The 15,264-nt window shown below is 44.2% G+C and overlaps 1 protein-coding gene across 9 annotated transcripts in view; it reads right to left on the bottom strand.

Annotated features, from left to right (window-relative positions):
• LOC118388078 (voltage-dependent N-type calcium channel subunit alpha-1B-like) overlaps positions 1 to 15,264 on the bottom strand; it is a 233,316-nt gene that overhangs the window by 116,349 nt on the left and 101,703 nt on the right. For all 9 annotated transcript variants that reach the window (XM_052525624.1, XM_052525626.1, XM_052525627.1 and 6 more), the window contains 3 exons: positions 10,493 to 10,584; positions 10,116 to 10,268; positions 8,493 to 8,680 (listed from right to left, as the gene is read on the bottom strand). In XM_052525624.1, coding sequence (XP_052381584.1) covers positions 8,493 to 8,680; positions 10,116 to 10,268; positions 10,493 to 10,584 — 433 coding nt within the window. The remainder of the gene's footprint in view (positions 1 to 8,492; positions 8,681 to 10,115; positions 10,269 to 10,492; positions 10,585 to 15,264) is intronic.

Raw genomic sequence — 15,264 nt, 5'->3', positions numbered from 1 at the left:
ACCCAACCTTAGAGGGAATAACCATAAGAGGCTGTGAACATAAGACATGCATGTATGCTGATGACGTTCTGTTATTCCTTAAAGACCCAGGCTCAAGTGTACCTAAATTGATGGATGTTTTACAAACATTTGGAACATATTCAGAGTATGTGCTTAACGTACACAAGACCCAAGCCCTAGTATATAATTATGCCCCACAGGAAGAGCTGAAGAGAAGGTATAACTTCACCTGGACCTCTTCATCCATTAAATATCTGGGAGTAAATTTACCAAAAGATACACCCAAACTTTAGTGCATGAATTACGATCAAATTAACAAGAAAATATATGATGACATAGACAGGTGGAATTCACTTCCCTTAGATCTTAGTAGTAGAATTGAAACAATCAAAATGAACATCCTGTCAAGGTTACTGTATTTGTTCCAATCACTGCCCATAGAAATCCCGCCTAAACAGTTTAGGGAATGGGATAAAGGGATATCAAGGTTTATCTGGAACAGTAAGAGACCAACATTACAGTTACCAAAAAAACTGTGGGGGTATGGCCTTACCAAACCTAAAATATTAGTGTCAGCCCAATTCAGACCTCTGGTGTGTTGGTGCAATTCAGAATACAAATCCAAATGGAAAGACATGGAGACTACTTTGACAGAGATACCCATACAGTGAGTTTAGGGAAATAAGGTCATGGAGACTACTCTGACAAAGATACCCATACAGTGAGTTTAGGGAAATAAGGACATGGAGACTACTCTGACAGAGATACCCATACAGTGAGTTTAGGGAAATAAGGTCATGGAGACTACTCTGACAAAGATACCCATACAGTGAGTTTAGGGAAATAAGGACATGGAGACTACTCTGACAGAGATACCCATACAGTGAGTTTAGGGAAATAAGGTCATGGAGACTACTCTGACAGAGATACCCATACAGTGAGTTTAGGGAAATAAGGACATGGAGACTACTCTGACAGAGATACCCATACAGTAAGTTTAGGGAAATAAGGACATGGTAAAAGAAATATACAATAGACAAAATCAGTGGATTCATTTCTCTCTGAAGACATGGTTTAGGGTAGTTCAGCAAAATAATTTAGACAGAGAGATCAAACTGCTGAGTTGGCCCGCATACAACCCCGGCTTCATCCCTGCAACTCAGGACAGCAGGTTTAAACAATGGACGCAGAAAGGCATCACATCATTCAGTACAATTATAAGGAATGGGAACCTAGATAACTTCCAGGACCTAAGTAAAAAACATTGCTTGGATAAACAAGATTTTTACAGATACCTACAAGTTTGACACTATTTCTTAAGGGAGATAAAAGTGACTGACCCTTGAGCACCTCCAAAATTAATCCAAGTATTCACTAACGCATACAACTTGGGGAGTAACAAAAAAACTATTTCAAATCTCTACTTGGGTATTCAATCCTCAAAGAAACATTCTAGAAACTATATTAAAAAGAAATGGGAGGAGGAACTTAACATTGAAATAACTGATGAAACATGGTTGAACATATTAGAGACTCAACAAAGTTCCACCACCTCAAGGTCATGGAGAGAATTATGTTGGAAGAATGTTATACGTTTCTTCATAACACCTAAACTAAAATCAAAACAGACTGGCTCACTACACCCTTGTTGGAGAGAATGCGGCCTATTGAGGGCAGACCACTCTCATATCTTTTGGACTTGCCCCGCAATCGAAACTTACTGGGGAGAAATAAGATCTAACATTGGAAAAATAATGGGATTTGACATAGAACAAACATTAATTTCTTTGTACATGGGTGAAATACCTGATAACTAACACAATAGCGAAAAGTACCTCCTGGCAGTCAGTAAAAAGGCTGTCACTAGGAAAAGGCTGTCAGGGCAGATTGTCTGCCCTGAGATTGGAAGGTTGTGGGTTTGATTCCCCAGGCGAGTTCTACCTAAAACTGTACAAATGGGACCTGATGTCTCTCTGCTTGGCACTCAGCATTAAGGAAATGGATTGGGGGTAAGACCCTGCGATAGACTATGAACCTGTCCAGGGGAAGTACATCAAGCTGCCTCACGCTACAGAAACAGGAGATTCCTGCACTATTCTGGCCATTTACCAGAGGCGTTTAGCCAACACTAGATCACACTACATTGAGACAAAGATCCCATCAGTTGAAGGGAGATAAAGCCTTCTATACAGAGCGAGAGAGGCTTTTGTGCAGTAGTCTTTCCATATGGTCAGGGAGACTGCTGTGCCAAGGAGAATTATGGGGGACATAAAGCTAAACATTTCACAGTAGAGGTGATTATAGATTGTTCTAATTAGCCAGCAGTCATTAGGTTGCTTAGAAAGAGAGAGAGAACGAGAGAAATAAAATCAACAAGCATGAAATTAAAATTGCCACATTATTAACGCTTGGAACCACCCCGTTCACTGAGCTCTAACAGTAGCATCTAGCTAGCCTGACAGGGTAGCATCCCAAATGGCACCCAATTAACCCTGTATAGTGCACAACTTTTAAATCAGGGCACATTGCTGCTCCGATCCCAGTAGCAGTCAGCAAGAAACAGAAATAAATATATAGAGAGAAACGGAAGCTAGGTTTCCATTCAATCGGCGACAGATTGTTGCGGATAAAAATGAGTGCGTGATGACGGTGCACAAAAAAAAAATTTAACTTAGGTTTTCATGCACTGAATATAAATCTAAAGTTCGATGTGTTTCCTTACCCAACAACAGCACACAGTCGACATGATGAGATTGTTATGGATAAGAGTGAGAATATTTTTATTTGTCAAACAGCAGTAAAGCATTGATCATCATGTCCCCAGAATAAGACTCTCCATATTTGATTGGAAAGCAGCATCAAGCTCATTGTGTGCACTTTCATCATAACTTATTTCAGCTGTAGCCTAATAAGCTGCATGGTTTTGCAAGTCGTAGTGGAAGGACAACAAACCATAACATTGCGTAACTCCAAGTTTACTTCGATATGATAGTTATTATATCAATATTTGAACATAAAAGTGTGTCCACCGCCATTTTTCTGCACAATTCACTTTACCGACACAAAAAGATCACACCATGTCGAACGAACAATTCCCTTACAGTTGTTGTGATTTTTTATTTTATATGGTATGAAGTTACTCTCATAAAAACAGTGGATAGAAAGGTGGTTAGAGAGAGAGAGAGAACGAGACACTTGAACAATAGAGAGCAAATGAGAGAGTTATTTAAAAAAATATATAAAAAATATTTAAACTTTATTTATCTTGCCAAGTCAGTTAAGAACAAATACTTATTTACAATGACGGCCTAACCCGGCCAAACCCTAACCCGGACGACGTAGGGCCAATTGTGCACCGCACTATGGGACTCCCAAGGGGCGGCAGGGTAGGCTAGTGGTTAGAGCGTTGGACTAGTAACCGGAAGGTTGCAAGTTCAAATCCCCGAGCTGACAAGGTACAAATCTGTCGTTCTGCCCCTGAACAGGCAGTTAACCCACTGTTCCTAGGCCGTCATTGAAAATAAGAATTTGTTCTTAACTGACTTGCCTTGTAAAATAAAGGTTAAAAAAAGAGAAAAAATTACGGCTGGTTGAAATACAGCCTGGAATTGAACCAGGGACTGTAGTGACACCTCTAGCACTGAGATGCAGTGCATTAGACTGCTGTGCCATTCAGGAGCCCCACAAAGTTATAGTGTGTGATTCTGTAATTTTCAATCCATTTACCCTCTGTGAGTAGTTGAACAGTTTAATATGTATTCCTCAGCAATATAGCCCCACAATGTTCCATGATAAACCATGTGTGTGTCCTTAATGGCATCCTACTCCCTACATAGTGCACTACCCTATGGACCATTTGGGACACAGTCCATCTCTATTCTGTTCATCCTCTCTCTGTGTTTGGCTTCTAGACTAAGATGACACAGGGAGGTTGCCTCCCAGTCTGCCTACACTCTCTCACTGAGATTTTTCTTCTAGATATGTGTGTACACATGTACCAGTTCAATCCACTTAACCAGATTCGAGGAGGACGAGCCAACAGGATTGATCTGATAGGAGGAAGGCAAACAGTATGTTTACGAGTTCCATGAGGCCTTGTGAAAAGAGTCTGGCCTACTTAGAGGGAACACTCCTCACCCTGTGTGAAGGCAGCCTTGCCAGGAACACAGCAGGGGGCATGAGAGAGAGAGAGACATAGAGAGGGGAGAGAGAAATAGACAAATCGGGAAAAAGGTGAGAGAAATAGAGAGAGGGAGGAAGAGAAGGGGAAGAGGGAGAGGTAGAGACAGAAACAGAGAGAGAGAAGAGAGGGATAGAGTGTGACAGGTGCACTAAAAGCCCAGTGAGTCTGTTCCCAGCAGCATGTAGCCACACAGGAGAGGAGCTTGCTAGCATAACGAGAAAGCAGGCAACAGGAGAGGTTTTATAAAGAGGGAAAAAATGAGGATAGAGAGAAGAGGGAGAGAGGTGTTGGAAGTTGTAGCAGTTGCAAATGCTGCTATCCTGCCACGTTGCTGGCAGCTCAGCCTACCTAAAGACAAGGTGGCAGGATTTGGGGGGAAAAGGAGGAAGCCAGAATCCACACAGGGCTCCAGAACCCAGCACAGAGTAATCTAAACTGCTGTCTGCTAGTCCTTGTTCTCACATACCAGCTGGTCTTTATTCAAACTGTCTGTTGGTCCTTGTTCTCACATACCAGCTGGTCTATATTCAAACTGTCTGCTAGTCCTTATTCTCACATACCAGCTGGTCTTTATTCAAACTCTCACATACCAGCTGGTCTTTATTCAAACTGTCTGCTAGTCCTTGTTCTCACATACCAGCTGGTCTTTATTCAAACTGTCTGTTAGTCCTTGTTCTCACATACCAGCTGGTCTATATTCAAACTGTCTGCTAGTCCTTATTCTCACATACCAGCTGGTCTTTATTCAAACTCTCACATACCAGCTGGTCTTTATTCAAACTGTCTGCTAGTCCTTATTCTCACATACCAGCTGGTCTTTATTCAAACTCTCACATACCAGCTGGTCTTTATTCAAACTGTCTGTTCCTTGTTCTCACATCCTGGTCTGTTCTCAAACATGTCTGTTAGTCCTTGGTCTGGTCTATATTCAAACTGTCTGTTAGTCCTTGTTCTCACATACCAGCTGGTCTTTATTCAAACTGTCTGTTGGTCCTTGTTCTCACATACCAGCTAGTCTTTATTCAAACTGTCTGCTGGTCCTTGTTCTCACATACCAGCTCGTCTTTATTCAAACTGTCTGTTAGTCCATGTTCTCACATACCAGCTGGTCTATATTCAAACTGTCTGCTAGTCCTTGTTCTCACATACCAGCTCGTCTTTATTCAAACTGTCTGTTAGTCCATGTTCTCACATACCAGCTGGTCTTTATTCAAACTGTCTGTTAGTCCTTGTTCTCACATATCAGCTGGTCTATATTCAAACTGTCTGCTAGTCCTTATTCTCACATACCAGCTGGTCTTTATTCAAACTCTCACATACCAGCTGGTCTTTATTCAAACTGTCTGCTAGTCCTTGTTCTCACATACCAGCTGGTCTTTATTCAAACTGTCTGCTAGTCCTTGTTCTCACATACCAGCTGGTCTTTATTCAAACTGTCTGCTAGTCCTTGTTCTCACATACCAGCTGGTCTTTATTCAAACTGTCTGTCAGTCCTTGTTCTCACATACCAGCTGGTCTTTATTCAAACTGTCTGTTAGTCCTTGTTCTCACATACCAGCTGGTCTTTATTCAAACTGTCTGTTAGTTCTGGTTCTCCAATACCAGGTGCTCTTCATTCAAACTGCTAACTGAACACACCTTTGGGTGCACACTGGCTGACCTCCAGGACACCTAAAACACCAGGTGTCGCAGGAAGGCCAAGAAGATAATCAGGGACCCCAGCCACCTGATTCATGGCCTGTGCTTCCTGTTTCAATCACTCAGACGCAGGCAGTATAGGAGCATCATGACAAAAACTGTAAGACTGGCCTATAGTTTTTACCCCCAGAGCCACCACTAGTCAGCTACCTGCTCCCCCCTTGCCCACTTGGACTTCCTACCCACCATCTCCTCAACGGACATTTTTACACTGCCTCCAACTAAAATTGACATTTTTATCATGCTGAATAGCTACCACTAGTCAGACACCTGCTCGCCCTGTCCCCCCTTCCTACTCCCCTGGTATTCCTACCCCCCATCCCCTCCTCCCCTGCTGTTCCAACACCCCTTAATATATATTATTACTATCTATTTTTATATGTCACTTTGTCCTGCATTGTTGGTTGGAATTGTCACTGTAATTACATCTGCAACCCTGTACATGTGACTATTAAACTCTCTCATTTAAACACACACACAATCGTACGTAATGGAAACTCACGGTACCAAGTTTTAGGCCTCCCTCCCTTGTCTACATTTTGATAGTCTTTTATAGACAGATTTTGATAGATCACCTCTCAAGGTTGGATAAATAAGTGTCTCTCAATAAGGAGTTGATGGAGCTGAAACAGATAGATATTCTCCCACTGGAGTCAATGTGTTGATGTGGAGGTAAAAATGGATCTGATAGAAAACAGTTCCTGTATGCATACTTTATGCCATCAGTGTCAATGGAGGGTGTGAGTTGATCATAGTGTTGACGGCTCTACCAGCTGGAGGTTGTGTGTGTGTGTGTTTGACCCTCTGTGTGGTGGTGGTGTGAGAGGTCTTGACAGCCTGCTAATGTATGCGTGTGTGTGTGTGTACATGTGAGTTATTTTAGTAAAGAACAGAGGGGTAACAAATCAGCTCAAGGCACTGGTAACGTCTCCCCAGCTGTAGGTAAGTTTGTTTGTGTGTGTGAGATTCTGTGCACATACACACACAGCAGCACAGCAGACACGTACGCTACCTCCAGATCCTCAGTTCTGTTCAAATGAAATGTTATTTGTCATATGTGCTTACTTACAAGACCTTAACCAACAATGTAGTTTGACGAAGAATAAGTGTTTACTAAAATAAACTGAAGTCAGAGTGAATGTGCGGGGGAACAGGTTAGTCAAGGTAATTGAGGTAACATGTACATTGTAGGTAGAGGTAAAGTAACTATGCATAGAAAATAAACAGTAGCAGCAGTGTAAAAATGGGGGGGAGGGGGTCAATGCAAATAGTACCGGTAGCCATTTGGTTAGCTGTTCAGGAGTCTTATGGCTTGGGGGTAGAAGCTGTAAAGAAGCCTCTTGGACCTAGACTTTGCGCTCCAGTACTGCTTGCCGTGCAGTAGCAGAGAGAACAGTCTATGACTAGGGTGGCTGGAGTCTTTTACAGTTTTTAGGGCCTTCATCTAACACCACCGGTATAGAGGTCCTGGATGGCAGGAAGCTTGGCCCCAATGATGTACTGGGCAATACAAACTACCCTCTGTAGTGCCTTGCGGTCGGAGGCCAAGCAGTTGCCATACCAGGCGGTGATGCAACCAGATGCTCTCGATGGTGCAGCTGTAGACCTTTTTGAGGATCTGAGGGCCCATGCCAATTCTTTTCAGTCTCCTGAGGGGGAATAGGTGTTGTCGTGCCCTCTTCACGACTGTCTTGGTGTATTTGGACCAAGTTAGTTTGTTGTTGATGTGGACACCAAAGAACTTGAACCTCTTAACCTGCTCCACTACAGCCCCGTCGATGAGACGGGGGGCGTGCTCGTTCATCCTTTTCCTGTAGTCCACAATCATCTCCTTTGTCTTGATCACGTTGTCGGAGTGGTTGTTATCCTGGCACCACACTGCCAGGTCTCTGACCTCCACACTATCGGCTGTCTCCTTGTTGTCGGTGATCCGGCCTACTACTTAATGTTGTTTGGAGTCGTGCTTGGCCATGCAGTCATAGGTGAAAAGGGAGTACAGGAGGAGACTGAGCACGCACCCGAGGGTCCCCCATGTTGAGGATCATCGTGGCAGATGTGTTGTTACCTACCCTTACCACCTGGGGGCGGCCCATCAGGAAGTACAGGACCGAGTTACAGAGGGCTTAGTGATGAGGTTTGAGGACACTATGGTGTTGAACGCTGAGCTGTCGTCAATGATTAGCATTCTCACGTTTGCTACAGTCAAATAAACCTCTAGTAGCTCTCTTTCTCTCCATGTTTTCTATACACAGACATGCACTCACTATATACCCAATAGAATATAGGGAGAGAAACCGTGAGAGAGAGAAGGAAAGTGTGGGATGTGTTAGCTCTTAGTTTACAATAAGTGGAAAAGTAATGTGTGTGTAGGGTTGCAAAATTCCAGTATCTTTCCCAAGTGTGCCAGTTTTCCAGAAAACCTGGTTGAAACATTCACAGAATCAGGCAGGATATCCAGAATTCTCAAACCAGGATTTCTGAAAAACCTGAGAATTTTGGGAGAGTTGACTGAATTTTGTAACCCTATAGAAGGTGACATTGTTCTTGGAGAAAGCGTAAAAGAGAGACAGATGGAGAGAGAGAACAAAATAATGAAAGACACAGGTCTTACATTGTAGAGGATGTCCACCCATCCCTCCATGGTGATGCACTGGAAGACAGTGAGCACGGCAAACAGGATGTTGTCAAAGTTGGTGATGCCGTAGTTGGGGCCGATCCAGTACTCTGTACACTCTGTACCATTAGGACACATCCTGGCTGGGGCCTCCGTACCACAGGGGAACGCTGCTGCTCGCTCACCTGGATGGGGGGAGAAGAGAAAGAAGGGAGAGAGAGGGGAGAGTGTGGGGGGGGAATGGTAGGGGGAAGAGAGAGGGTAGGGAGGGAGAGTGGTAGGGGGAAGAGAGAGGGGGAGTGGGGGGGGGATTGGTAGGGGGAAGAGAGAGGGGAGAGTGGGGGGTAGGGGGAAGAGAGAGGGGTAGGGAGGGAGAGTGGTAGGGGGAAGAGAGAGGGGGGAGTGTGGGGGGATTGGTAGGGGGAAGAGAGAGGAGAGAGTGGGGGGCAGAGGGGGGCTTGTAGGGGGAAGAGAGAGGGGTAGGGAGGGGGAGTGGTAGGGAGAGAGGGATAGAAAAAGAACAGGGAGAGATGGGGTGAGGGAGGGAGGAGGGGAAGGTAGGGCGGGGTGGGGGGGAGGGACACAGGGGAGAGGAGGAGGGAGAGAGTGAGTTACTGTAATTACAACACATACAGTAAAACAAACACACACACACACACTCACTAACATGCACTCAGTGCACACCTGCTGATAAATCACACACACAGCAACGAGCAGCTGGGGAGATGTTACCAGTGCCTTGAGCTGATTTGTTACCCCACTGTTCTTTACTAAAATAACTCACATGTACACACACACACACACATACATTAGCAGGCTGTCAAGACCTCTCACACCACCACCACACAGAGGGTCAAACACACACACACACAACCTCCAGCTGGTAGAGCCATCAACACTATGATCAACTCACACCCTCCATTGACACTGATGGCATAAAGTATGCATACAGGAACTGTTTTCTATCAGATCCATTTTTACCTCCACATCAACACATTGACTCCAGTGGGAGAATATCTATCTGTTTCAGCTCCATCAACTCCTTATTGAGAGACACTTATTTATCCAACCTTGAGAGGTGATCTATCAACATCTGTCTATAAAAGGCTATCAAAATGTAGACAAGGGAGGCCTAAAACTTGGTACTGTGTGTTGTGTTTCCATAACCTACTGTGTGTGTTTGTCTGTCTGTGTGTCTGTGTGTCTGTGTCTGTGTCTGTGTGTGTGTGTGTGTGTGTGTGTGTGTGTGTGTGTCTGTGTCTGTGTGTGTGTGTGTGTGTGTGTGTGTGTGTGTGTGTGTGTGTGTGTGTGTGTGTGTGTGTGTGTGTGTGTGTGTGTGTGTGTGTGTGTGTGTGTGTGTGTGTGTGTGTGTTACTACTGTGTACAGTACTGTGTGTTGTGTTTCCATAACCTACACTGTCTGTCTGTCTGTCTGTCTGTCTGTCTGTCTGTCTGTCTGTCTGTCTGTCTGTCTGTCTGTCTGTCTGTCTGTCTGTCTGTCTGTCTGTCTGTCTGTCTGTCTGTCTGTCTGTCTGTCTGTCTGTGTGTGTCTCTGTGTGTGTACTACTACTGTGTACAGTACTGTGTGCAGTATGTGTGTGTAATCCATTCAGCACTCACCAGTGTCGACAGTGAAGCAGGTGGAGTGGAACTTGCCCATGTAGAACTCCACTCCGATGATGGCAAACATGAGTATGGCGAAGAAGAGCAGCATGCCTATCTGGAGCAGAGGCACCATGGCCTTCATGATAGACTTCAAAACCACCTGAAGACCTGTGGAGAGAGATGGATTGGGAAGGAAGAGAGATGGGGGGTGAAGGGAGAGAAAGGTGCCATATGTTGACCATGTAAGATAAGATATGTCATACTTAATAAGTCAGTTTGTGTTTGTGTGTTTAGAAATGTATGATCTGTATACAAATCTTCCATATTTTATTAATGCTACAGTAATGTGATGGTGCACACTAAGTAACCTGTTGTTGATGTCAGTGACTTACTGGGGATGCCAGACACCAGTTTGAGTGGTCTCAGTACTCTCACCGCTCGCAGAGTCCTCAGGTCAAAGTCTGAGCCCACCGTGGCCAGGATCCTGGAGACACATACATGACAACGAGAGGAGAGTCAGGTGGGTGCATTCATAAGAGGCACGTACACTCGGGGCAAGATATCTTCACTACTTTCTCTCTCTGTCAGTAAGGACAGTAGAGCAGCAGCAGGTCCTTAAATTGATGGGGTATTTGCCAGCTCATGCTTTTCACTACAATAATATGACATCAATACATACTGTATGCGAGGTTGATGCCAATCACATGGGTTGGTCTTTGCCTGTGGTTCAGTACCAGCTGGTGAGATGCATCGTTTCATATTGGTTTCCCATCAGTGGGAGTGTGTGTGAAGCAGGTGTGTGTGGATGATAACTCAAGCTAAAGAGATAGACTGTAAGGATTACATAGTTGTGTGTGTGTGTGTGTGTGTGTGTGTGTGTGTGTGTGTGTGTGTGTGTGTGTGTGTGTGTGTGTGTGTGTGTGTGTGTGTGTGTGTGTGTGTGTGTGTGTGTGTGTGTGTGTGTGTGTGTGTGTGTGTGTGTGTGTGTGAGTCCTAAATATTCGATCCTGCCTCTAATTAGGGGACTCGGTTTACGGTGTTTGCTAGAACTGACTCTGCTATTCGTTTTACAGACGAACGTTGCTGGCACGTCAGCTAGCTAACTTTAGCAAGTAGATTCTACAAGGTATCGTATACCTATTAGGTTTTATTTATTTCATGCTGCTGGGTTTCCAAACAGACGCCTCTGCAATGCATTGCAAGCAGAATGCTCATAATAGCCAATCACAACACTGGACTGACCAAGGGCATGAATTTGTTAGTTCTTCCATCACTCCAGTGACCAATCTAAGGTTTCTAGACACGCACCCATCGTTGACTTTGACCCCCACCAGCCTGAAATCCAAACCCAAAGTTGCCCAGACATGAGAGAGAACAATTGAAGAAATTGAGAGTGAAAACTTGACATTGACAAGTGACTAATGCTGGTGGACGATTCAAGCGTCCCAAAAACCTTTTTACACATTTTAATCATGTTTCTTTGCTTACAGTTCTATCTATACATACTGTTGAACATTTTTGGGGGCGTTGATCTGTGCAAATGATGTTTTGCTGCTTAAAGTCACACTTGCAAGCTCTAAAGTTTAAATTTCACTCTTGACTGGCCTGTGCACTCGCGGGACCCATCCTCTGCTTGCTCAACCACATTTCTTTTCGCACATAACTAACTAAGTGTTTGCTGAGTCATCTTAAAGTATGACTCAGAAATACAAAACAGGCTTAATTAGCTACCTCACAATGCCACACTTATGAGCCCCGAAATACAGAATGAGTTGCTTGAGTGTGCAGCATCATTGTTACTGTGGAGGATAAAAGATGAAGTTCATTCTGCTCCTTCCACATATTTTGCCATACTAGCAGATTAATATAAAGATCAATCTAAACGAGAATTTATTGCTGTGTGCATTCGATACATTCATGCTGGAATTATTTTTTTATTTATTTCACGTTTATGTAACCAGGTAGGCCAGTTGAGAACAAGTTCTCATTTACAACTGCGACCTGGCCAAGATAAAGCAAAGCAGTGCGACACAAACAACAACACAGAGTTACACATGGAATAAACAAACATACAGTCAATAACACAATAGAAAAAGTCTATGTACAATGTGTGCAAATGAAGTAGGATAAGGGAGGTAAGGCAATAAATAGGCCATAGTGGAGAAAAAATTACAATAAAGCAATTAAACACTGGAGTGATAGATGTGCAGGAGATGAATGTACAAGTAGAGATACTGGGGTGCAAAGGAGCAAAATAAATAAATAAATAAATAACAGTATGGGGATGAGGTAGTTGGATGGGCTATTTACAGATGGGCTATGTACAGGTGCAGTGATCAGTGAGCTACTCTGACAGCTTGTGCTTAAAGTTAATGAGGGAGATATGAGTCTCTAGCTTCAGTGATTTTTTCAGTTCGTTCCAGTCATTGGCAGCAGAGAACTGGAAGGAAAGGCGGCAAAATGAGGAATTGGCTTTGGGGGTGACCAGCGAAATATATCTGCTGGAGAGCGTGCTACGGGTGGGTGCTGCTATGGTGACCAGTGAGCTGAGATAAGGCGAGGCTTTACCGAGCAAAGACTTATAGATGACCTGGAGCCAGTGGGTTCGGCGACGAATATGAAGTGGGTGGCAGCCAGAGAGAGCATACAGGTTGCAGTGGTGGGTAGTATATGGGGCTTTGGTGACAAAACGGATGGCACTGTGATAGACTGCATCCAATTTGCTGAGTAGAATGTTGGAGGCTATGTTGTAAATGACATTTCCGAAGTCAAGGATCGGTAGGATAGTCAGTTTTACGAGGGTATGTTTGGCAGCATGAATGAAGAATGCCTTGTTGCGAAATAGGAAGCTGATTCTAGATTTGATTTTGAATTGGAGATGCTTAATGTGAGTCTGGAAGGAGAGTTTACAGTCTAACCAGACACCTAGGTATTTGTAGTTGTCCACATAAGTCAGAACCATCCAGAGTAGTGATACTGGATGGGCGGGCAGGTGTGGGCAGAAATCGGTTGAAGAGCATGCATTTAGTTTTAGAGGCCACAGAATGAGCTCATCTGGAGGTTGGTTAACACAGTGTCCAAAGAAGGGCCAGAAGTATACAGAATGGTGTCGTCTGCGTAGAGGTGGATCAGAGAATCACCAGCAGCAAGAGCGATATCATTGATGTATACAGAGAAGAGAGTCGGCCTGAGGATTGAACCCTATGGCACCCCCATAGAGACTGCCAGAGGTCCAGAAAACAGGCCAGGCCCTCCGATTTGACATACTGAACTATGTCTGCGAAGTAGCTGGTGAACCAGGCGTGGCAGTCATTTGAGAAACCAAGGCTGTTGTGTCTGCTGATAAGAATTTGGTGATTGACAGAGTCAAAAGCCTTGGCCAGGCCGATGAATACAGCTGCACAGTATTGACTCTTATCGATGGCGGTTATGATATCGTTTAGGACCTTGAGCATGGCTGAGGTGCACCCATGACCAGCTCGGAAACCAGATTGCATAGCAGAGAAAGTACGCTGGGATTCAAAATGGTATAGGTCTGTAGCAGTTTGGTTCTAGAGTGTCTCCCCCTTTGAAGAGGGGGGTGACCGTGGCCGCTTTCTAATCTTTGGACGATACGAAAGAGATGTTGAACAGGCTAGTAATAGGGGTTGCAACAATTGTGGCGGATAATTTTAGATAAGAGAGGGTCCAGACTGTCTTGCCCAGCTGATTTGTAAGGGTCCAGAATTTGCAGCTCTTTCAGAACATCAGCTATCTGGATTTGGGTGAAGGAGAAATGGGGGAGGTTTGGGCCAGCCGTAGAAAAATGCTAATCGAAATTCTCAATTATCGTAGATTTATCTGTGATGAGTGTTTCCTAGCCTCAGTGCAGTGGGCAGCTGGGAGGAGGTGCTATTATTCTCCATGGACTTTACAGTGTCCCAGAACTTTTTGGACTTTGTGCTACAGGATGCAAATTTCTGTTTTAAAAAGCTATTCTTGCTTTCCTAACTGCCTGTGTGTATTGGTCCTAACTTCCCTGAAAGGTTGCATATCCCGAGGGCTATTCGATGCTAATCCAGTACGCCACAGGATGTTTTTGTGCTGAAAGGCCTGCTCGCTGAAGTGTTTCAGGGAGCGTTTGACAATGATGAGAGGTGTTCGTTTGACCGAAGACCCATTACGGACACAGGCAATGAGGCAGTGATCGCTGAGATCCTGGTTGAAGACAGCAGAGGTGCATTTGGAGGGCAGGTTGGTTAGGATGATATCTATGAGGGTGCCCGTGTTTACAGATTTGGGGTTGTACCTGGTAGGTTCATTGATAATTTGTGTGTGATTGAGGCAATCAAGCTTAGATTGTAGGATGGCCAGGGTGTTAAGCATGTCCCAGTTTGGTCACCTAACAGCACGAACTCTGAAGATAGATGGGGGCAATCAATTCAGGGTGTCCAGGGCATAGCTGGAGGCAGACGGGGGTCTATAGCAAGTGGCAACGGTGAGATATTTGTTTCTGGAAAGGTGGATTTTTAAAAGTAGAAGCTCAAATTGTTTGGGCACAGACCTGGATAGTAAGACAGAATTCTGCAGGCTATCTCTGCAGTAGATTGCAACTCTGCCCCCTTTGGCAGTTCTATTTGTCGGAATATTTTATAGTTCGGGATGGACATTTCAGGGTTTTTGGAGGTATTCCTAAGCCAGGATTCAGACACGGCAAGGACATCCGGGTTGTCAGAGTGTGCTAAAGCAGTGAATAAAACAAATTTAGGGAGGAGGCTTCTAATGTTAAGTCAACAAATGAGAGCACCTTGTCAAGACGTTGGCCTGGGGGTAGGTTTATGTCAGTCATAAATACCTCTTCCCCCCTTTTTCCTCTCTCTACCCTACTGATGTTACATTTGCAAACCCCTTTGGTTAACATAGAGATTCTGGGAACATCAGTAGGTGGGGGGAAATGAACTATATTCTGGTAATCCGACCAATTGAACATATGCGGTGGTACTTAATGAATATGATGTCAGTTCGGTTGTCATCTGAAACATTCTCATCAATGATAAGATGACATAACCTCTACAGTGGAAAGTCACATCAGAGTTATCGGATTCACATGGAATTGTTGTTCAATTGAAAAGTTTGAATATTAAATTATTTGTGATGAGATGAAATGTGATTTTAGCTTCTAAAA

Source organism: Oncorhynchus keta, chromosome 9 (assembly GCF_023373465.1).
Source record: "Oncorhynchus keta strain PuntledgeMale-10-30-2019 chromosome 9, Oket_V2, whole genome shotgun sequence".
Taxonomy (NCBI): domain Eukaryota; kingdom Metazoa; phylum Chordata; class Actinopteri; order Salmoniformes; family Salmonidae; genus Oncorhynchus; species Oncorhynchus keta.
The sequence above is the reverse complement of the archived record's forward strand: the minus strand, read 5'-3'. Positions and strand labels throughout refer to the sequence as shown.